Below are 23,845 nucleotides of genomic sequence, written 5' to 3'. Positions count from 1 at the left end.
TGAAGACGCTGCTCACAAAGAGGAAAAGAAAGATATGGCCTAAAAAGAGGGGGGAATCCCTTTTGCCCCTTCCCCCTTTTTATCTTTGACTGTCACTGCCAGCATACTCGCAACTGGCTCTTCAGGATAACTTATGAGACTAAGTCTGATTGTGCTGCATCTCACCAAAGGTGTCCATAACACACACCTTTCCAGATCACTCTGCAGCAAGTGAGCCATGTGACAAGCAACAGGCAAAAGGCAAAGAACCGCAATCACCCCCAAGCCAGCCTAGCCTGTGTGTGTGTGCACATGAACAAGGATGAAAATCCTGTATTTGCACATGACACAGAAGAGAGACTTAGGAAACACTGAGTAGTGTGGTCTACTTTTTCTTTGCAATTTCGCTTCCTGCCCACGACCTAGGACCCACAGATCTGAAGGAACACCTCTTCCCATATGTTCCAATGCCCCAATTATGGCCCCTCCAGTCACCACCTTCTGATTGTTCCCCCATTTAAGGCTGGATGCTTGGCACCTATTAGAGTCCAGTACTTTTCAACAGCAGCTCCCACCCTGGGTGAAGGGCTCCTTGAGAAGATGGGACAGTCCTTAGAACCAAGAGGAAAGGTGGGGTATAAATATTTTAATAAAAATAAATAGGAGGCACTGTAAGGAATTTTCTTTGGGAGAGGGGTTAATGGAGTTTTACAGTATTGTGTGTGCTTTTAGTGTGGAATTGTAAGCCACTTTGACAGCAAGACAAAGGTGGAGTATAAATGTTTTAATACCTAGATCTATGTTCTAGGTACAAAGCATTCTTCCCCTATACACAAGAAAGGAATGGTGGACAAAGCAATGGTCATGATGTAACAATTAAAGCCAAATATAACTTTGAGAAATAAAACAAAGAAGCAGTGGTTGTTTTGTGGCCTGTATCTGCTCCACATGGCACTAACGGCCTACCATTGTAGCCTCCAATGTCTTTGAACAGGCTCTAAAAATCTAAGAACTGATCCTACCAACATGCGTACTAGCTGAACCATGTCGCCCCCCACCTTCCCAACTCCCCCCAAAAGTCACTGTCCAAACAAGCCTGCGGTCAGAAAAGTGACGTCCCAAAGGCATGCAAAGAAGAGATTTTAAAAAAACACCAAAGTATCACCCTTGAAAGTTTGAACTTATTCTTGTTTTAAGGAGATAAAGCAGAAATTGGAGAAGAGCCACAATTCTGAGATAAATCAGTTCCACTCAACATAAAGATAGACTTCATCAACACAGGGTCTTTCTGTTTCATTCCCCCTTATCCCCTCCCCTTACATGACAATACTTCTCTCACGTATAGCCAGATCTCAAGTACATTCCCCTCAGAGCAGATTCGATCAGCCAGTGAACCCCATAAAGGCTACACGTTCCAGGAAGGGGCATCCCCACATTAACCTAACACATCAGCGAGGAGGTCAGGCTAGATTTCCCCCTCATATGCTAAGACAACAACAAAGACCTTTCAAGCATATCACCACTGAACTGGCTTTCAGAGCAGGCAGAACCCCACAAGGGCTGCACTTACATGCCTTTTCTAAACATCTGAACCAGCTCCCAGGTCTCCTATTTGCACAATGGGAATGACAGTAACTTACTCCGTGCGGCTGCCAAACACTCTGCACAATTATTTTTATGAAATCCCATTAATCTCTCTTTCAGACAAATGATTTATTTTTTTAAAAAAATAGCCCCTCAGATTATGGAATTGGATAAGGTTTGTACAGTCATAACAACAGAAATAATCTCTCCTGAAAAATCTCCCATCACAGGAATTAAGTGAAGACGCCCTAAAAGGACAAGGAATTGACCTGATTACCCATAAATATCAAGGTCTACTCTAAAGGGATTACTGGAGGGGAGGGGGAGAAGGAATATGCCTTCAGCTGCCTCCACAAAACACATGCAGACCTGTGCAATTTCCTCCGTTTTTCGCAGCTTCTCTTCCCAGGTCACAGTCATCTCTTGGATGAGTTTTTCAGATTCCTCCAAGCGATCCTTTAGTTCTGGAGATTTCATTGCCTAGAAAATGGGGATGGGGGGGAAAGAGAAAGAAAAAGGAAAACATTGAGTCACTTCTTGCAAATGCCGCCATTTATTTTTGATGTATCGTCAGTTCTTAATACGATCTACTACCCTGAAAAAACAATCCACGGATGGGTGCTCAGGAATCAATGCCCAAGACGCATGGAAGTGTATAATGAGGGTGCCTGCATGGTAAACGCTTCCTTGCTGTCAACTCAGCACTTCAGTGTCACACCAGATTACTGGAGAAAATGTCCCCAAAAGCAAAATATAAAACCATGACCTAAAATTAACTTTGTACAAATTTTTCAACTTAACTTGACCAATTGAGGCTCAGAGTAGCGGGCTGAAGAGGCGCTTGGCTCTAAACAGCGAAATCTGAGCCCTGCAGAAAACCAATAGAGCTCTCACGATGGGTGAATTCTAGAGACATGCTCAAAACTTTGCCCCACTCCTACTTTAGAAACTCCAGAGGAAAAACATACCAGGGCTGTAAAACCCTCCTGAAGACATAGCAGACATAGCAGGGCTGTAAAACCCTCCTGAAGACCTTGGAGAGCCATTGCCAGTTGATGCAGAATATGTTGGGCTGAGTGGAGACCAATGGTGTGAGTCTCCATGGACAGCTTCGTATAATACTCAGCATTGAGCACAGCCTGGGTGATTGCACACACTTAATTTAAGAACTAGGGCCCCCAGGGTGGATGGCATGAGTCCTGGTACCTCTCTTTTTGAAAATCAAATGCTAGACTGTAAGAGGCGTGACTGTCATCTGCAGGCACCATGGCAAAGCATCATCATCTTCAAATCAAGCTAGCACAGAACTGGACATCGGGATGACATAATTTGCTCGTACTCAGACAGTGGCCTGGTGATGGACAAATGTCAGGGAGCAGCAGGAAGGGGGTCCCCAAGGTTCTCAGGATAATTTTTAAAAGGGGATAATTAGCAACCATGGCTACATGGGATGTCTTTAGAATCTGCAGCTTTCTCCAATGGAGGGAGGGAGAACGCCTGGAGAGGAAACAAAAGGTGCTCCTAGTCTAGCTCTTGGCAGTTTGCATCTTCAAAGAACCTGTGTCTCAGTGGACACAGCAAAGGACAAAGTCAGGATATGGGGTACTGAAATGGGGACCAATATTTATTTTGCGGCTGCATGTGAGCATGCGCTTGGTCCAGCTATCTCAACAGATGTCGACACAGCTCTACAGCTACGCAGGTGCTATTTGCTGTAATAATGCCTCAGTCTCACAGAAGGTCATGTGAAGACGGAATACAAAGGAGAACCACAAACTCACACAGACAGCCTTCTCCCAGTTCAAGAACAATGTCCGCCTTACTCTTATTGTCAGACCTTAACTATTATTGTCACACCTTGCTGGTTGTTTCCCCAAGGAAAAGGAGTATATGTCTGTGGCTCATCCGGGCAGTGCCACTGAAGTGTTGCTGTGCAGAAAGAGATGGTAACTTCCCCGGCGGTGCTCCGCATGGTAACAGGATCATCACCACACAGAGCCTTGCTCCCAAGCCTACCAGTGGATTTGCTCATTGCGGGGGGGGGGGGGGGGGGAGGCAATCAAGTTGCTCTTCTCATAAACACACAATAAAAACCCATTGCTGGATGAGGTCCAAAGCTCTGTCTAACCCAGCATCCTGTTTCCTAGAGCGTGGATGCCTCTCAGATGCTTTTGAGAAGCTCCGAAACGCAACAGCCCATCCCCAGCATTTGTTCTCTGCAACTGGCTTTCAGAGATACACTGCCTGTGAACCTGGAGGCTCCTTTTAGCTACTACTGCATGCACGGCAGGTTGCAGACCCTTCTTCATGAGGGGATTTTTCTCAGGTGGACATGCAGGGTGATAAGAACAAGCTGCAGCCTTTCCTCACGAGAAAAGTCACAGGCTTGTGCAGAAAAACTGCAGAATGTCTCCCTGCCAGGAATGTGTACAGGAACAAGTTGCATCCTCTCTGTTTGCAATAGAGAAGGGACAGGCTGAACTCTAAGGTCAAGTGAGTTCAAACCAGCAGTATAGAGCCATCTTAGTAATGGGGTGCTCACTTGCAAAATTAAACCCTGTGCCGCCACTTGCACATGGGGGACAATGCACACACAGAGGAATTTATCAGAGCAAAGAGGGACAAACCTGCCCTTACTTGCTCAAAAGGAAATCCAGCACAGACACGGCCCTTAGAAAACATTTCTTTAAAATGTGTGGGCCACCAAAGCTTGGCTAGGCTTGCCTGCTTCCCTAGTGTTGTGACAGGAGAGAACTAAAAGGTATCCAGCGGAGTCAGGCTTGGGCTATCAATCCAAGAACTTGGAGCAATTTTTAGAAAACAAACAGGATAAACAAAGCGCCGAAACGCCCCACGAGGGATGGCTAAGAGGTACAGCAAGACCAAACAACTTCACGGGATCTCTTTAATGAGATGTCAATTACAGGGCTGTCACTTGACTGAAGAAATCTTAAGTTGTTCAGTCATGTGGATTTTGCATACATGGCGTATTGTATTTACTGCATTCTTTCATCACGGAAACCAAGGCGGCTTGCGTAGGATTCCCAGGAGGTCTACCCATCTAGGCACTGCCTAGAGTCAAGAGGTAAACGAGCCAGTGGTGCAGTGAAAAATATTTATTGTCCAGGTAAAAAAAAATCCCTACATGTTCCCCCCCCCCTCGAACAATAAATATTCTTCTTCATTGCACCACTGGCTCTTCTGCCAATTTTTATCTCTGTGATAGGTGCGGCCCTTCTATGTCCTCACTGCCTAGACTCAAATCCGCCTCACTTCAGCAGAGTTACTGCATCGCATGCCATGCAACCATACCTAAGGACCAAATAAAAACTATTCCAAAGGGGAGTAAGCACACACGCATTACAGATGCATGCCCGTACAACAGTGGGCAGCCTCACAGAAGAGACGTTTCTTCCTGTGAGAAAAGAAAAAGGGAAATGCTTCTTCTCAGGTGGCCTCCACCACCAGCAAGGGGCTTTTGTAAATATTTGTAATTTAAATCATTGACATTTCTTTGCATAAAAAATGGCTGCTAATAAATTTAAATGAAATTAAAAGTCGAGCAATTCAAATGATGGACCAAAAATTGTAAGCAGCAACAAAAAAAGTAGAATCAGAATGATCATACATCGTCATTGGCATATTGTAAAACATATTTCTGGATGTGAATCTCCTCCTAGAGTTGGTTATAGGAGGACAAGATCTCTTAAGAGACATATTGGTTCACACTGATGTACAAATAAAGAGAACCTGACCAAGGAGAACAGGACACTTTAGATGTGGAGGTTGTATAAGTTGTGGTCAGGCACTGGAGACACATATATTCAAACATCCAGTTGATAGCCATACGCTTCGGCTAACGCATTTCTCAGACTGTAGTTCCACAGGTGTAGTTTATGTTCTGATATGTCCCTGCACATAACTATATGTGGGTATGATGACTTGCCCGATACGTACACACATAGCAGAACACCAATATACCATCAGATAGGGAGAGTTGGTGACCCCTTTGGTTTTATATTTTAGAACAATGAACCACAAACCATATGACTTTAAATTTGTAGTTACAGAAAAAGAGATCAAACATCCTTATAATCAATTGGATACTACTAGACATTTACAACAACATGAGACATATTAGATGTACACTTTACAGTCTTTGGTTCCAAATGGTTTAAATGAAAAATATGATTTCAACTCATATTTAATTATGTTGTATAATAATCCACTGTGACTTTAAAAGTTTTATCATACGATGGTCTCTACAACAGGCATGCAACTTTCTCTGGTATATTATTACGAGTTTGGTTTTCAAGCAATTGGGAATAGTTATATAATTATCCTTCTAACAGGAACAGTTTATGACTATCATATTGGGATTTTGGGAACTTGCTGATTAATTGTATTTGGATATGAAAGGTTAGTCTCTTTTCTATTAATATGATTGTAAGATGTTGTTATTGTGTGATCAGTTGGCAGTATTCCTTATCTTTTGATTGAAATTATTACTGATGAAGAGTCTAATCGAAATGGGAGCAGAGCCCACAACCTGTCCTTTTTATCTGGAAAGAGCTACCTTTCATCTGGAAAAATATTTATTCTTTTAGAAAAATGCTTTTTATCTGGATAGAGTGATCTTTCATTTGGAAAAAGGATCATTCATCTTGAAGAGGGAAGCTGTTTCATCTTATCCAGAAAAGGTTCATCTTATTTATTCAAGGGAAAATGAATGGGATTTACACTTCAATTATTCCTTCAGAAATATTGGAACTGGACTTCTGAGAATCTTAATGATTCTCTTGTAATCATTCCTTCAGAAATATTGGAACTGGACTTCTGAGAATCTTAATGATTCTCTTGAACTGGCTATAATACATTGCTGTTCTTTATGTATCATTTTATACAAGAAACCTTTGGGACTTTGGTGAATATATGAATTAAGTTTATTCTATAAACAGTGTTTCTGATACTCTAACAGATCACTGTGCTTATAATAATTTCACCTTACAGCCACGCACTTTGTGCTTTTTTGTACACACACCAAACATCACAAGCCCAAGTACAACTACACTGGCAAGAGGTACCTCTGCTTTGGTAAGTTGCTCCCTGAGTTTCTCCACCTCCTCCCGCAGTTCTCGGATGATGCGAGCATTGGGGTCTTCGTTCACCACAGCGTGGTTCACAATATTCTTGGCCCGGTCAGCGTACCTCAGGGTGGAAAGTGTCTCATCATAATTATCTGCTGCGGGGCTGACTGTTGCAACCATAGCTGTTTTGCTGTTGCCACCAAGACTGTCCTGCGAAGCAATGACAAGGAAGAAGAATGTAGGCAGTTCTGAACAGTTGTGGCAACCCAGGGGGCCAACGGCTTGCAGCTAAGAGTTGACTCTTTGGCTGGCTGCACAGTGGCAAAGAAAAAAAGTTATTCCTGTCCAAAGAGCAAATGACTTCTATGTTCTCCTTGTAGGTTACTGGATTACCTTTTTTTTACTGCATCATTTTTTAATTTTGTAATCTAGTCTTACTGCATTGGCTATTGTATGTCCTACATACCTCAAGACTCAGAGAAAGGGGGATTATAAAGGAAGTAAATAATTAAGTATGGTTTCCTGGCAAACTGTTGATTTGCTTCCCATTAGAAAATAAGTTGCACACACTCCAGAGGACAACGGTGGACAGGAGGGCCTGGCGTGATGTGGACCATGGGATCGTGAAGAGTCAGACTTGACTGTGCAACTGAACAACAACAACAACAAAGAAAATAAGGACAACTACGTTTGATCAGAACATCCAGCCCAAAATAATTCTTCCAACATCAGGCAACCAAAGATACCTAGATGCCCCCCAAACAGGACATCAAGGCCATCAGTTCCCTGCCCCCCACCCCCAGCAACTAGTAGTCTCTCTCCATCTTAAGTGAAGCTGTTCAACCTCTTTTGAAAACCATCTAGCTGACAGCACTGCACATTGTGGTAGCAATGCTAAATGGAACCATGTGCCAGGTAGCAAACCACTTTCATCTGCCCCGAGCCAAATGCTGATCAATTTCATTGGGTGACACCCCCCCCACACACACACCCCCACACTAGTATTATGAGAAACATTTATTAACATAGCTTTTGATGGCTTCCTTCACAAGAGAAGGACCTCTTGACATTTCAGGGTTGCCACTAAAATTTTATTTTTCATTTCCGACAGAACAGCTTCCATCACAAAGTTTGTCTGTAACAGTTTACTTCTTATGCGTCAGGTAACATTTCTATTGTATTTCTGAAATTCCTTTCGAAGCCCTTTGTCCTTCCTCTCCCTTTATCTTTTGGCACCCTACAAAGAATCTAGCATGCTGTTTGCTCTGGAAAATATGTTAAGAATAGAAGCACCAAGCCTATGCCTCACCTACAATTACTGTGCAGAAACATCAGCAGGGCTGTGATGGGGGGGGGGGGGGGGGAGGGGGGGGGCAGACTTCATAGCTTAAACAAGATGTAGGCAATTCGGCAGGACTTCTGTACTTAAAACCAACCCACAAAATCTGGGTCAAACACTGCCACTGGGCATTATTAACATTGTTTCTATCTCTGCTTTTACAGCGAGCCTAATTGTTTTGGTGAATTTAAGCTTTTCGTAACAACCCTCATTAAAGCTGGGGTGTGCAGTGGCTGGAATGTTTGGTTTTGATGTAGGAAATCCGGGTTCAGACCTTAGGCAAGCGGCTCAGAGAATTAGGGTAAAATGAAAATAACCCCATCCACACCTCCTGGGAGGAAAGGCGGGCTTGCGTTTAGAGCGCCTATATCTGCAAGAGTTCACTGAACAGGTTCCAAGCATGTATATCTTAGTGTCCTTAAAGTGCCAGCCAAAATATCTCTTAATTGGAAGATGTGTGAAGGCCTGTTTCTAGCCTGAGGACTCTCCTCTCATGTTTTCATGGATTGTTTTATTACTGATAATTCTTACATTGATTTATCTTATTGTGTTTTTATTTATTTATTTTATTACATTTCTATCCTGCCCTCCCTTGCCAGTGGGCTTTCCTGAGCTACCTTGATCAAGTCTCTGGTGAGGAAGCCTACATGTTGCCTAAATCATTAAATCTCAGACCCATACAACAGCCCGATAGTGTAGGTCAGGGTTACTCTTTCCAAAGAAGAAGAGGAAGAGGAGGAAGAGGAGGAGAATTTATACCCCGCCCTTCACTACCCAAAGGAGTCTCAGAGAGGCTTACAAACTCCTTTCCCTTCCCCTCCCCACAACAGACACCCTGTGAGGTAGGTGGGGCTGAGAGAGCTCTGACATAGGACAAAAGGCCAAAGGAGCCATGGTTTGGAGGTACAACCCAAGCAGTGTCTAGTACTGGGATGTGGGATTGTTCACTGCCTGTACAAATTTCTCCACAGTTCTAACATAACACCAGAGATGTTGGTTTCCGGTTTATGGCGGTGCGCTGAGCAGTCGCACCTCCCGGACCTCCCGGAGGTGAAGCTGCGCTCTGGCCGAAGGAGGGGGTGCACAGGATCGTCACCCCCCCAGAGACCCGGCTGAAGGGGCTCTGGCCATGGGACTCTCGAGGGGTTGCCTGTTCGCCGACGCGATGCCGGGGAATTGAGGCGCCTCTCCGTCCCGAAGGTTCTTCGTGCTATGAGACCGAATGGAACCAAGTGACGCTGACCGGGGCAAGCGCAGGAGGGCGAATGAAAGAAACAGAGCTTAAATGAGGTCTGAGGACCAACTATGAATGTGAGTTCAATCTAAGCGTTTAAATAAAAGGAAAAGAAAGCTCCCCAAACCCCCCACTGAACAGAAAGTGAGGCGAGCGGGGGAGGGACGCCTCCCAAACACACGTACTTAAAACCGAATTGGAGGGGGGAGCGGAAGAAAAAGCGAATAAAACTGTTAATAAAGACTTACCAAGGCGAGTTTGAGCGTACAAGCACATATTCAGAGACTTTAAAAATATCAGTTAAAGTAAACAATCCACAAAGATGGTGGGGAAGAGGACGGAGAAAGAGAAACTTTTAAAAGCGATAGGGACTGAGAGCCCAAGACTGGAAGCAACCAGCGAGCTGGCAAAGACATTGGTGGAATCCATGTGCCTTCTGCTGGACCAGATGAATAATCTCAAGCAGCAGCTGTCAACAATGAATCACTGTATCACCAACCAGCAAACACAGTTGAGTGAGACACTTAAAATGATGAATCAAACAGCTGAGAAGGTGAAAGAAGTGGACGCCACTTTACAAAAGGTAAAGAAGAAAGTACAAAAGCTGGAAAAGAAGCAAATCTCCACAGAAGATCAGCTGTTACAACTACAAATGAAAAAAGCTAATTTGATTCTTCGCTTTCAGGGCCTTCCAGAGACTAAAGGAGAGAATCTGAAGGAGAAGATGAGTGAATTATTGGCCCCAATGACAGAGATGAAGGCGGAATCTTTGCTGAGCGATATGGATGTGGCCTACAGGTCATATTCAGGATATATAAAGAAAAACAATCTGCCTGGGGAAATAGTGATAAGATTCTCGAAGAGATGTGTGAGGGATGCAATCTTGAAAGCGGCATCTGGAGCTCCTTTGAAAGTTGGAGATAATGCTATCAGAGTCCTAAAAGACATTCCATTTGAAATAAGACAAAGGAGAAAGAAGTACAAAGATTTAATTCTTTTTCTCCAGACAAACGCAATTGGATACAGATTGCTAACACCAGAAGACGTGATCTTCAAAATCAAGGATAAAAAGGAAAAGATTGACTCTGTTCAGAAAGCATGGAAATTTTTGAGAGTCCAGATGGGAGAGCCAGAGGAGAAAGAAAAAGAAGGGATGGACAGTAAGTCCAGCGGCGAGCTGGACTCGGGGTCTTCCGGAGAGGACTCTCTATCAGAGAAAGGGGCAGCCGCCCCTAAAAGTCCTTATAAACTGCGGAAGAGACTGGGCAAGGGGAAATGAAGGCTGAAGGACTCTGAATTGTGCCTTTGAAAAACGTATTTTTAATACTAGATGCTTAGGGGTCGTTCGGATTAACAGTGATAGTTAAGATATGAAAAAGATAATACTATAGTTGAATCAGTTCATAATGGGATTAGCGTGATTGAGAGATAACATGTGCCAAGCTAACTAGATGATCTCCTCTCTTGGGTTTTTAGATAGTAGTGGGTATCTTTTCTTTATCCCTTAATGTAGTCCCCTTCCCTATTTCTGTTGTAGTTTGTAGCCTTTATAAAAATGCAATAAAAAAATCCCCTCCGGGAGGCCAAAAAAACCAACAACAACACCAGAGATGTTAAGTTCACAGTTGACATTTGTATCTGCTCACTTGCACAGTCCCTGCACTACCAACAGCGCTCCTAAACAAAAGAGCAATATTCCTCCATTGCTATACGCCCTTTGTGTAAACTGTTGACAGACAAAGCAGGCAACCCAGCCCTACAAATCTGAAGAAAGTTAATGGTCATAAGCATTGTTCCATCTAAGCTGAGTTAGTGTGAGCTAGCTCAGTTTTTTAGCCTCCGGTTCACACATTTTTGTCTTAGCTCAGGAAGGACAGCCAAATTGCTCACTTACAACTTTAATGTCAGTAGCTCTCAAAGTAGAATTTTTGCTCACAAGACTCCACAGCTTAGAGGGAGCATTGGTCATAAGCACTATATAAAATTTTTGTTTGCTTCTTGTAGGTAATTACACCATTTTGCTTGCATCATTCTTCAATTCTACAGAACAGTTCTGTTACTCTGTTCGTACTATATTGCTATATGGTAGATATTATAGACTTTCATTGCTATATGGTACATATTATACGCTCTCATTGTTCTCTAACATTGTAATCTAGTCTTAATCACTGTTGGTTGTATGTTTTATATTGTCTTTGCTTCACTGTTTAACTGTGTGATCCACCTTGAGTTAGAAAGATAAACTATAAATTAGTAAATAAATAAGGTTGGTTTTGATCTTAAAATCCTTTAAAGATCAAAACCAGCTGTATATTTATAGTTGTGTTGATACATAAACTTTATTTATTTAATTCATAATAAATAAGGAAAGACCAGAAGTTGCAGTTCTTCCACAAGGCTAGGCAGCTATTTAGAAATGGACGAGTGTGGGAAGGGATGGGCAAAGGGCAAACTCTGGCTCCCTAGCAAGAAAAGCAGCCTGAGAAAGGCGTCCAAGAATTCACCTTTCAAACAGGGAATAACCTAGACCTTTCAAAATACTCGAGGCAGGCACAGAACTGACTAATTGTGCAAGATGACTAATCCAGCCAACAATGCACTGGCACAGGGTTGGCAAAATGCAATCAAGAGGCACAGATTTAGAGATTATCTTTTCCTACTGGTGCCAGGGTACAAAGGAAAGTCATAATATTTATCTGGGTTTTAAACATGTTGCCTAGCACCATCTACTTCCAGCCTTGGCCTTTGGGGCCTTCCAAGCAGTTCCCCAGTTCAACTGTTGAACTTTTTAGCTAAAAGCAATTCTAAGTATTCCATGCAGTCCTAGGAGGGACAACTGCTTAAATAGCATTTCTGAGACTCAAACTACATATTACACATTCCCTCCACCCCACCCAAAGCCGAACTCAGCTTGGACAAGCTAAGAGTCTAAGAAGAGGAGGAGGAGCGTGGGCTAAGAGGAGGAGGAGGAGCGTGGGCTAAGAAGAGGAGGAGCATGGGCCAAGAGAGGTCCTTTCCTGTCCCCCCCCCCCATACACTTTTCAGCTCAAAATCAACCCCAAGTAGCTTTTTCACCCATGGAGAGAAATATATGAGGGTCCTCATATCTTTACTTCATTTTTCCACTGATGAATGAAAGTGGAGGGGCAGTGGTTCAGTGGAAGAGGCTCTGCTTGGCATGCAGAAGGTCTCAGGTTCAAGCCCTGGCATCTCAAACTAAAGAGGACCAGGCTGCAGGGGATGTGAAAGACCTCTGCCTCAGATCCTGGAGAGCCACTGCCAGACTGAGTAGACAATACTGACCATGATGGACCAAGGGTCTGATTCAGCTCTGAACAGGCCTGTGTGCTGCTGTTTTTTTAATAATGAAATGAAAATAAATAAAAAACAGAACTGTGGCTGCCCCCCCCCAATAGCAGCCCTTTCTGCATTGAGGGAAGAGACAGAAAGGGCAATTTCATCCCCTTCCCCCTCCCTACTGCAGCCTCCCAAGCCCATGTGCCTGTCAGATCATACCAGTCCTGCAACCTTAACAATAAACTTTCCCTGGTGTTGGACCTCTGGAGGAAATGAGATTGAGGGAAAAATCTATGACCATCAGCACCTTCTGCTAACATCAGATCACGGGATCCAATCCTATACATCACTCAGGCGGAGCCTTGTAAAATACTTCGCTTCAAAGAAAGAATACTGCCAGCCACTGCGCTTCATCTTCTACAGTTCTCACATCTCATTAAAAATTGCATCCTAAGGTTAATTTGCAGTGTTAGCTACTGAAAGGCCATGAATGGTCACCCCAGTGGAGCCTCGTTATCTTCACTGCTAACTGTACCAAATGAGGTCACTGACTCACTGCCACAAGACAAAGCCCTGCTCCAAATACAACTACTTTTGAAATGTGGTGGGCAACTTCTCCAGTTGTCCTGCAAATACACATTATCTCCCGAGCTGCTAACTTCCAATGGAAGCAACAGGATATACCATTCTTTTCGCAAAGACAGACCTGTTAGGACAACACAGCACAAACGTCTCTGGGGTGGAGGGTATTTTATCAAATTATCTCCACCCAAAAGGCCAGACCAACAAGAAACTTAAAATTGGGCTTTCCAGATAAATTAAAAATTCACAAAAAATGTCAACTTTGCGTGCTCCTGCAGCGAACAAAGCAAACTGTATGTCAGGGATTATTAAAGAAAGGACAGAACCTGAAATGGCAAATATGATCAAGCTGAGCTGCGAAAGATATCAGTGTATACAGAAGAAAGCAGTGTTCAAATTCACGGCAGAGGTTAAAACGTTTTAAATAAACAAAATTACATTAGAGCTAAGCTGCATGGGCCACAGAGACACAGAGACCCTCTTACTGCAGGTGGGGCATCATGCTTGGATGTGTCCCACTGCATAAAAGTGTCCTTGCGCATACAAAAGCAGAAAGTCAGGGAGTATGGTTTCAAGTTAGCTGTTGTCTTATACAATTAAAGCATACATATAATAATAAATAAATCTGGAACAGAAGGTGGGCTAGAATATGCAAGTTCCTATGTAAGGGTTGAAACGTAACTGCTTGCTTGCATCAGGCAACCCGGGTTTTTCTCTTCAAACTGCATCTGTGTTTCAGCTCTGAAATCTTTTCAGCCTGTCCAGGGTGTTTTTATTTCATGGTGGGAACTTTGATGCTATTGATATGAGGCCACCATAGGGGAAGGGGAAATGTTGTGGCATGATCGGTGACAGATTAAAAAAGGAACACCCTTCTGCCTGTCTGACTTGAGGAGGAAACCACACAGGAGAAAACATTGAAGCCACATGACCTATAAAGAGCTATAACTGGACAATCAGCCAATTTGAGCTTCGACTGAACTTCTGTCACATTCTGTTTCCATCCTCCCCACGGACAGGGTTGCAGTTGCAAACTTCAAGTCAGATTTCTTTCTGGGACACAAAGTTGCATTTCGCTACCAAACGCTTTCATGACCTCCTTCAACCCTTCCCCTTGACCTGCAATTGGTACACGCTTCGCCTTACCTTCCCCCTGCTGAGCGCAACCAAATGGCTAATCATCTTAACCAAAATCTCTGAAGTTAGTCAGGACACTGGGTAAACTTAGGCAACATAAGGTTAAGAACTCATGATCAAACAGCAGGGGGAGGGGGGGTCCTGTAGCGGTCAGCTAACCTGTTCCAGAGCTGGACAGCTACTGATTAGGAACAAGCCAAAGTGGAGGGGAAGAATCACATGTTATCACTTTGCTGCACGAATGTCCTGGTTATCATTTCATTGTTTTCTACTGATGCGATACCATTTTTCTTCAAGACTAACAAACTTTGTGGCAGGGCATGAGCTTTCATGAGTCATCGCTCACTTCTTCAGCTACAGCTAGAATGTGAGTCCACCTGTCTTTATATCTTGGAGAGTGGAGTGATTTCAGATGCCGAGTGACAAGAGCAGATGAATGACAATAGCAGGCAGGACTGAATTTAGATGAGATATGCAGAGGGGTAGTAGGCATGGAGAAATCAACTCTGGTAATGAGACAGGTAACCTAAGTCTTGATTCAGTCCTGATGGATGCATTGTTTTGAGCTTCATTATCAGTTGCAATTCAGCAGTCTCTCTTTCCAATCTCCCCTTGAAATACCTTTGTAAGAGAACTGCTACCTTTAGGTCAGCAACCGAATGTCCTGGAAGGTTAAAATGTTCTCCCCACAGGTTTTTGAATTTTGTGGTTCCTGATGTCAGACTTATATCCATTTATTATTTGGGTACAAGGATTGGCCTGTTTGTCCAATGTAGAGGGTGGAAGGGCATTGCTGACACATGATGGCATAAATCACATTAGAGGATGAGCAGGAGTAGGAACCTGAGCTGGTATGGCTGATGTTTCTGGGTCCACTGATGGTGTTAATAGGATCTATATGAGAGCAAAGTTGGCACCTTGGTTTGTTGCAGGCCTTGGCACCAGAGTCCATGTTACTGTTAAGTAGTTTATCTTTGTGGGTCAGTTGTTTTAGGTTAGCAGGCTGTCTGTAAGCAAGAAAAGTTCAGGCCCCCAATGCCTGTGTGAGGGAAGTGTCACTATCCAGCATGGGTTGTAGGTTGTTAATAATCCATTGAACTGGCCTGAGTTGTGAGCTGTATGTGATCACCAGTGGTGTTCTGTAGTCATTTTCTTTGGGCTTGTCTTGTAGCAAGCTATCCCTGGTTATCCTTCTGGCTTTTCCAATCATCTTTCTGACCATATCAGGAGGATATTGTAGTTGCAAAAATGGCTGCTGTAGATCCTTCAAGTGAATATCTCTGTCTGAAGGGTTGGAGCAGATGCAGCGATAGCGTAGGGCTTGGCTACAGACAATGGATTGCTTGATGTGGTTGGGGTGGTAGCTGGAGGCGTGTAGGTATATTTGCAGATCTGTCGGTTTCCGGTGTAATGTAGTACATATGTGTACCACTAAACTCACACAGACGATACTGTTCTTGACTTGCCCTGCGTAATCTGCTTTGAGTCTCAGTGAGAAAGGCGGACTATAAACACAGTAAATAAAGAAAACAGGGACCGGCAAGCTATGAATTGTATTTTAAAAACTTGCCTGTAAACCGCTCAGAGACCCCTTGGGATCAGAGCGGTATATAAATCGAATGTATAAATAAATAAATAAATGAGCAAGTCATTCTATAAAGGCAAAAGAGAAAGCCAAGTCCTGTTCACTGGTGGAGAATGTCTAAGAGTGTGAAATAATAGCTTACAGAAGAAGAGGGGGTTGCAGCTTTTCCTGCTTATCCACAAAACTGACACTAAATGTATTTGCACCAACTGTGAGTAAGGCCGGGAATGCACAGGGGGCCCAGACAAGAGGGCTGTCCTTGGGAAGGCAAAAACCACTGGCTCCCCTGTGGAGTGATGGCACCCAGTGCTATCGCTTTCTTAGGAAACCCGACTTTTGAGCAGCCACACCATCACTCCAGTCAGTGTCTTCTATTCTTTTGCTTTGTTTTATTCTTTTGTTTAGTTCTAGAGAGGAGGCATAAAAATCTTCTAAATAAAATAAACAAACAAACCATACTGCTGAGGAACGTCCAGGCAAAGCCTTCTGTAGGTCAGATCAAAAACTGCCTGTCCACGTACACTCTCTGTGATAGCTCCCACCTTGTGAAAAAGCCTATCTGAGCAAGTCAGGAAGGCCTACAAATTCCCATCATTTCGTAAAATGTGCAGAAAAGAAATCTCCACAAGGGCATTTTTATAAAGGGATTAAAATTGCAGCATAATGGAACAGCTCAGGACATCAGTTCTACAAGGGACAATATTATATTACTAAAATGTTTAATCCATAGATCACCTCCATTTTTTACTGCAATGCTCTCTACCTTTGTAACTAGGCAAGGGCACAACCTGGAAAAAAGCAGTCAGCGTCGGTTCGTGGCCGGATCATGAGCCGAACCGTGAATCAAACTGGTTCGTGACCCAGCAAACTCCACTGAAAAGGACCACACAGTCCCTTTAAATGGGGTCTGCAGAAACCCCGAAAAACAGCTGAGCGGTGGGGAGCATGTTGCTCCCCACTGCTCAGCTGTTTTGGGCTTTCTTGTGCAGTATCTCATTTGCACTATTTTTCAGTTCTGTAAAACTAGTCCTGCTGCATTTTTTATTGGAAGTCTTTGCTGTCTGATTGAATTGGTTGCTATATTTTGTTACCTGCTTTGGAGTCTCAGTGAGAAAGGCAGACTATAAATTAAGTTGTTATTGTTATGTGAGATGTCAAACAGCTCTGGACTTACTTTGAGAAGCCAAGTGAGCACTGAGTCACGATAGGGAACAAATTTGTTCTTATTTTTGCCAGCAGCCTGATCTGCAAGGGCAGAAATAACCAGCCCAAGAGTTGTGAGCGACCTGCAGAGGGAGGAAAATAAAACACACAGTTTAAAACTGTATTGTGACTATTATCAGCAAGCACAATTGACTTGCAAGTGGAAGAATATTCAAAGTTGCATCTGTTATCAGCAAGCACAATTGACTTGCAAGTGGAAGAATATTCAAAGTTGCATCTGTACCCCGACAGCTGGCAGCATTTTAACCGCATTTGGGATAAAATCCACCCAACTGGCATTTTGCATCTAGAAGCAGTACCCACCTTACTGTTAAGTCACAAACATACTGCAGGTGATAGTACAAAACATAAAAAGAAATGGAGAAAAATTGCTTTGAAGATAGAGAAATATGTTACTTTAAATTGTTCTCTTTGTTTGGAGCATGCCCATTTCTTACTACTGGATTGCTGAAAATGAGGGAAAGTCTTATTGTCGGTAAGGAAAAAGAAAAGTTGTTTTTTATACCCCACCTTTCTCTACCACAAGGAGTCTCAAAGCAACTTACAACCGCCTTCCCCTTCTCTCCCTCCAACAGGCACCGAGCTCAGAGTCCAAGGTCACCCAGTAGGCTTCAGGTGGAGGAGGAGGAGGGAAGGAAACCGGGCTCTCTGCTACTCTTAACCACTACACCATTTTGGCTCATCCAAGTACCAAGCAGCAATATTTTCACTAAACTGAGATCAGAAATCTCAGCCCTACCTCTTTGTTTTCTCAGTGCTAAAGACATGATGGCAACAGCCATGTCTGTTTAGTTACATCCTCAAGTTTCACATACCCAGTGAGATATGTGTTGGTCTAATTTTAATAAAAAAGGATAACTGGGGATTTAAACCCTCTCTCCATCACCTCTTTACCTCCCTTTTCTCCACTGTTTTGAGCACTTTAATCCTACCCAAGTTCAGTTTTCATTGAAACTTCACTCCTGGCACTTTCCAAGCTTGTGTCAGAGTCCAACAAAAGGAAAACTAGGTCTGGGATCCAGACTCCAATTTAATTTCTCTGGATCCAGTACAAACTTGTACTATGGCCTACGATCCTGATCCATCCAACAGTATGAGTTATGAAACAGTAGTCACTGTTTCTGAAAGGGAACCATGAAATAGTTCAACTCTTCTCACTTTCATGTCCCATTTTATGTTAAAACTCATACCCACACGACAGCATTCAAAGCTGCCTTCTTACCGGCCATTGGTCCACTGCTGTCAACTTGAAAGAGAGATGGGTTCTCCAAAGATTAAGAAACCTAAAAACCTTTTTCACTGGAGATGCCAGGACTGGATCTGGAATTTCCTGTATGCAAGTCATTAGATAAAGCCAAATCCCAATCCCTCAGCCTCTCCTTTATATGTGAACAGCCATATAGCCAGTTTGGTGTAGTGCCAGTTTGGTGTAGTGCTTAAGTGCATAGACTCTAATCTGGGAGAACCGGGTTGATTTCCCACTCCTCCATTTGCACCTGGCTGGATGACCTTGGGCAAGCCATAGTTCTGGCACAACTGTTCTTGAAAAAGAGCATTTTCTGTCAAGAGCTCTCTCAGCCCCACCTACCTCACAGGGTGTCTGTTGTGGGGAGGGGAAGGGAAAGGAGTTTGTAAGCTGCTCTGAGACTTCTTTGGGTAGTGAAGGGCGGGGTATAAATCCAATCTCTTCTTCTTCTTCTTCACATAGCCACCTCACTAGGCCTAGTCTGGTTCTCATTTGCCATGGTTCTTACGCTGAATGCATGAAGGATACCAGGGCACAGGCATTATTAGGGATAACTGGAAAACATTTCATTCATTATAAAGAAAACTTTACTTGTTGATGTTGCTTCCTTCCTTCAGCCTGTCTCCTGCGGCTCCCGTCTTTGTCGCTCTTTCACTGCCTGCTAAGTCAACCAGGCTCAGCTTGCCCACTTTTTCACCAGATGTCTGTGGAAGGAAAGAGAGGTGCTGTCATAGGCAGGTCCCATCCACTCATATTTAACACATTTTACCTCAAGGGTGCCCAACTCAGCTGAGCCTGGGGCACTTCTGGAAGAAAGGGTAGTGGGCAGCACCACAAAATGGCTGCCACAGGAGCAAGGCTTCCTTTATACTACAGCTGTCATACATCTGCTGGGATGGTTAACCGGTAGAGAGTGATCATTCTGTTTCTTTAGCGTTTTAATTGATAAACGCTAATGATTTTACACGTGCACTTGAGATAATCCACTAAATATTCTGTTTTGTTGTGCTGTATCATTCAAGATCCTTTGCCTTTTATCTGTAGAAGTCAAGCAGCAAGTGGGTACCAGGAAACACACTGGAATGCACTATACTGGGGACCACCAGTTTATACCGTTTCTAGTTTGGAAGCAGAGAGTGCTGGCTGCGCTCAGAAAAATAAATGGAGGAAAGAGACAACTCGGTCCCTTAGGCAAAAAGGATAGATCTTTGCAGTCTTACAGAATCAACGTGGTTTAGTGGTTAGAGATTACAAGACCTGTGTCCACATCTCCCCTCTGCCGTGAAGCTCACTAGGTAATGTTCAGCTACTGCCTCCCCCAAGTAACTAGCATTCAGAGGCATACTACCTCCAAACATGGAAGCCCCACTGAACTATCAGATTAATATCCACTGATGGCCCTATCCTGCAACCATTTGAATTATTGCTGTTTAAAGCCATCTAAGCTAATAGCCATCACTACATCCCATGCCAGGAAGTTCTAGAAGTTAATTACATATATTATGAAGTACTGTCTTTTGTCTGTCCTGAATCTACTGCACACTAATTTCACTGGGGGCCCTGAGTTCCAGTAGAAATAAAGATTCAGATAGAAAGAAAGATTAAAGCATTGAATATTATATACAGAAAATGTGTATGGGAGGCCGACGTGTCAGAATTTTTCAGGTATTCAATAGAAGTCAAACAGAGCAGGCACAAGGCTTTGCTACAGTCAGTTCACACAGCCACATTTTTCAGTGTTTTACCTACCTTTACACCAAAATAAAAGACACGGAAGTAGTAATGTATATATCTACTGTACTCCAAATTCTAAAATAAGTTTTTGACTTCTACATGTACAAATAACACCCTGACCTGGATAGCCCAGGCAAGCCTGATCTTGTCAGATCCTGGCAAGACCCTGGCAAGTACTTCGAAGGGAGACCTCCAAGGAATACCAGGGCTGAGATGCAGAGGCAGGCGATAATAAGCCGCCTCTCTGAAACGTCTGAGCCCCACTAGAGGTCGCCAGAAGTCAACCATGACTTCCAAGCACACACACAAATACACAAATACTCGCCAAAAAAATTAAAATGTAGAAACAGCTTTTTTTTACATTACCCATTAGCCCAAAGAAAATGATTACTGTGCGATCACACAAACCAACAGTATGTTTTAAACTACATGGGAGATGCATATTGGGGGATTAAAATCTCTGCAAGAGCCAGGTGATTGCTCCATGGTATCATCATCAACTTCGCTTGAACATCTGACTGTCCAAACACTGGTCAACTACTATGTTTAAAGTATTATTTTTATTTGAACGTTTTAACCACCATTTGGCTTAATATTCATACTAAGTACAAGATGACAAGGGCTCCTATCAAACCCTGGCCTCAGGCTGCTGCTCTTAATAATGTATTGCCTTCTGTGGACCAAGGAGACAAAATAATGATCAAAGTTTCAGAACACCAATCTCTCAAATACATACCAAAGCAGCCTAAACCCACAAGCTAGCTAAGAAGGGGGGAAAACATTAATCACCTTAAGTTACAAATGTCACTTTCGGAAACTGTCCAAACAGAAACGCTTTGCTTGGAAAGCACTTGGAGACCAAGTTTTCAGCACTGAAAACCTACAACGTTTGGTGTCCCCCCAACTAGTGGGCTGTGCCACGTGCCTTTGCAGGCATCGACTGAAGTAGGTCACTGCTTGCAAAATTTCCTGTTACAATAAATGGGTGTACATTTATCCTAGAAGTTCACTGCTTCCTGCATCATGAATCCTGCAGGGTTCTCACTGGGCTCTGTGAAAATTTCTGCTGGGAGAGTCCACATTAGTCTGGAGTGCTTGAAAGAGGAGGCGTGGGTCTACTTGGCAGGAATGATCAGACAAGTCATAGAAACACCATGTGCTGAATGCCAAAGCCGTTTAGGTTTCTATTTCATTTTTCAAGCTTACAAACTGCCATTCGGTTAATAAAGGCTGTTCAAAGTGTAAAGATAATGAACAGCCAAGAATTCAATTATCAACCTGCTCCTGGGAAAATATAAACAGGACACTCTACTTTTCCTCTTTGGAGGTAGGAATGAAATGGGAAGGGGAGAATGAGACATAACACAGAACAGTTTACCTTTGACAAATCAAACAGGTCAGTGGCACCTTACAGGCTAACAACATTTATTCCAGCATGAGCTTTCAAGAGTCAGATGCCCTTCATGTACATCCGTTTGCTAGATTCGAGTCCAGTCGCACCTCAGAGACCAACAAGATCTTCTGAGGTAAAAGCTTTCCAGAGTCAAAGATCCCTTTCAAGACAGCTTTACATATTATCCTGCTGTATACATTATCTGGAGCTCACTGCATTCTTTTCTACTGAGGTAATACTATTTTCTGCATTGTTCAGCATAGCCTAATACTTTATGCTTTGTTCCAGACTGCAGTGATTCTAGTTCTATTAACACTGCTAAGAAGAAGAAGAAGAAGAAGAAGAAGAAGAAGAAGAAGAGGAAGAGGAAGAGGAAGAAGAGGAAGAGGAAGAAGAGGAAGAGGAAGAAGAGGAAGAGGAAGAAGAGGAAGAGGAGGAAGAGGAGGAAGAGGAGGAAGAGGAAGAGGAAGAAGAGGAAGAGGAGGAAGAGGAAGAGGAAGAAAAGGAAGAGGAAGAAGAGGAAGAGGAAGAAGAGGAAGAAGAGGAAGAAGAGGAAGAGGAAGAAGAAGAACAGGAGGAGGAGGAGGAGATTGGATTTATACCCTGCCCTTCACTTGGAGTCTCAGAGCGGCTTACAAACTCCTTTCCCTTCCCCTCCCCACAACAGACACCCTGTGAGGTGGATGGGGCTGAGAGAACTCTGACACAAACTGCTCTTTTTCAAGGACAGCTGTGCCAGAGCTTGTGACTGACCCAAGGTGCAAGTGGAGGAGTGGGGAATCAAACCTGGCTCTACCAGATTAGAGTCCGCGCACTTAACCACTACACCAAACCAATGTCTCATCCTATAGCTGTCTCATCCTATTGAACGCACTGACTAAACTTGTATCAATGAGAAATGTGGACTATAAATATAGTAAATAAATAAAAATCTGGACTAAAGGTTAATGTTCTCTTAACAAAAGACCTGCAAGGAGAGAATCCAATGTGAAAATACTGAATAAGGATTCATCAAGAGATTTCATACTATCTCTGCACCAGGCTTAAACAGGGACTTGGATTTTCTCACTCACTACAGACACTAGTAGCTCAGCATGGACCCACCCCTTCTCAGCATGGACCCACCCCTTAATGGTTCTTAATTAGTTCTGCTTATCTCTCCCACAGCGCCTTCCTTGATTTGATCTGATTCTATGAGAATCCTGTTGGCAGAGTTTAAATACGCAAGGAAGTGGAGCACCAACTGTTAAAAGAAAAATAAGTAGGTTTCTCTAAAGAACGAATTTTGATAGAACATAGAAGAAAGAGAACCTTAACCATCTACCCTAAGTGCTGAAGGAGGAACAACAGCAAGGAAGCTCCGCTAGAGAAGGAAGTCTCCCAAAGGAGCCAATCAGGAGACAGGAGGGACATAATTTGAAACTGTGGGAAGTCCCTAATCTACCTATGCTAAGTAGATTCCTTCAGCTGTCCCCCATAGGATGATTTTCTGATCCTCTTCATACAGATGCACTATAGACCTTGTATACTCCAACGTATCCTGCTCTACCCATCTATCTGCGGCTGGGAGTGATCCTCACCCACTCTGAATAGACTGACTTCTCTCTGATGGGCTATTGTTACTAGCCGCATTCTATTTGTAACGTCTCCCATCTGTCACTTTTCTGTTGCTAATAATATATTGCTGTTGCTAATTCTGTTGCTAATAATAATAATATATATTCTGTTGCTAATATATATATAAAAATATACCTCCTAAGAAGACAGTTTCAGAGGGTATCTGTGTTGGTCTGTGGTAGAACAGCTAGAGACCGACGAGATTTCGGGGCTATAAGCTTTCGAGAATCAAAGCTGACTCTACAAAGCTCATACTCTGAAAATATCAGTCTCTAAGGTGCTGCTGGACTCGAATCTAGCTGTTATAACCCCATGGATGTTTACAGTACTGCTGGTGTTTAATTTTGCAGCAACAGACTAAAAACAGCTACTAGATTTACTGCTCAGAACATCTCCAATTAAAAAGCTTCCAGGTAGTATGACTGGGAAAGGACCCTCTGCCAAAGACCCTGGAGAACTGCTCCTGATCAGGAGGGACAGCACAGGGCTACCTAATCCAACACTCTCATCCAGCATATGGTAGTTTCATAAGCAGGCTTCTACTGTTTGAAGAAGGACCAGTTACGCCTCGTTCAGATAATACGAAGTCCTCCATGCTGAGCATCCCAATGGTCACGGTGCTCTCAAGGAAGTGACATCTGATCATTTCGACAGCTGCTGCTGCTGCTTCCTGACAGAGAATCAACTGAGTGCAAGGGTCCCTTTTTCTTTACCCCTGGCATGTAAGCAAATTGTTTCTTGGAAGCAATCCCTAGGCCAGATGTTGCTGCTGCACCTAAGGAGATGCTCTGTGCGCACGGTTTGTCT

General features: G+C 43.3%; 1 protein-coding gene across 1 annotated transcript in view; it reads right to left on the bottom strand.

Annotated features, from left to right (window-relative positions):
* Window positions 1-23,845, bottom strand: part of KIF13B (kinesin family member 13B) — a 195,181-nt gene that overhangs the window by 100,388 nt on the left and 70,948 nt on the right. The window contains exons 9-12 of the mRNA XM_015406436.1: window positions 18,886-18,998; window positions 16,999-17,110; window positions 6,648-6,860; window positions 1,933-2,043 (exon numbers count right to left, since the gene is read on the bottom strand). Of these exons, the coding sequence (XP_015261922.1) occupies window positions 1,933-2,043; window positions 6,648-6,860; window positions 16,999-17,110; window positions 18,886-18,998 (549 nt within the window). The remainder of the gene's footprint in view (window positions 1-1,932; window positions 2,044-6,647; window positions 6,861-16,998; window positions 17,111-18,885; window positions 18,999-23,845) is intronic.

This window comes from Gekko japonicus, unplaced genomic scaffold (assembly GCF_001447785.1).
Source record: "Gekko japonicus isolate JY-2015 unplaced genomic scaffold, Gekko_japonicus_V1.1 scaffold7, whole genome shotgun sequence".
Taxonomy (NCBI): domain Eukaryota; kingdom Metazoa; phylum Chordata; class Lepidosauria; order Squamata; family Gekkonidae; genus Gekko; species Gekko japonicus.
The sequence above is the reverse complement of the archived record's forward strand: the minus strand, read 5'-3'. Positions and strand labels throughout refer to the sequence as shown.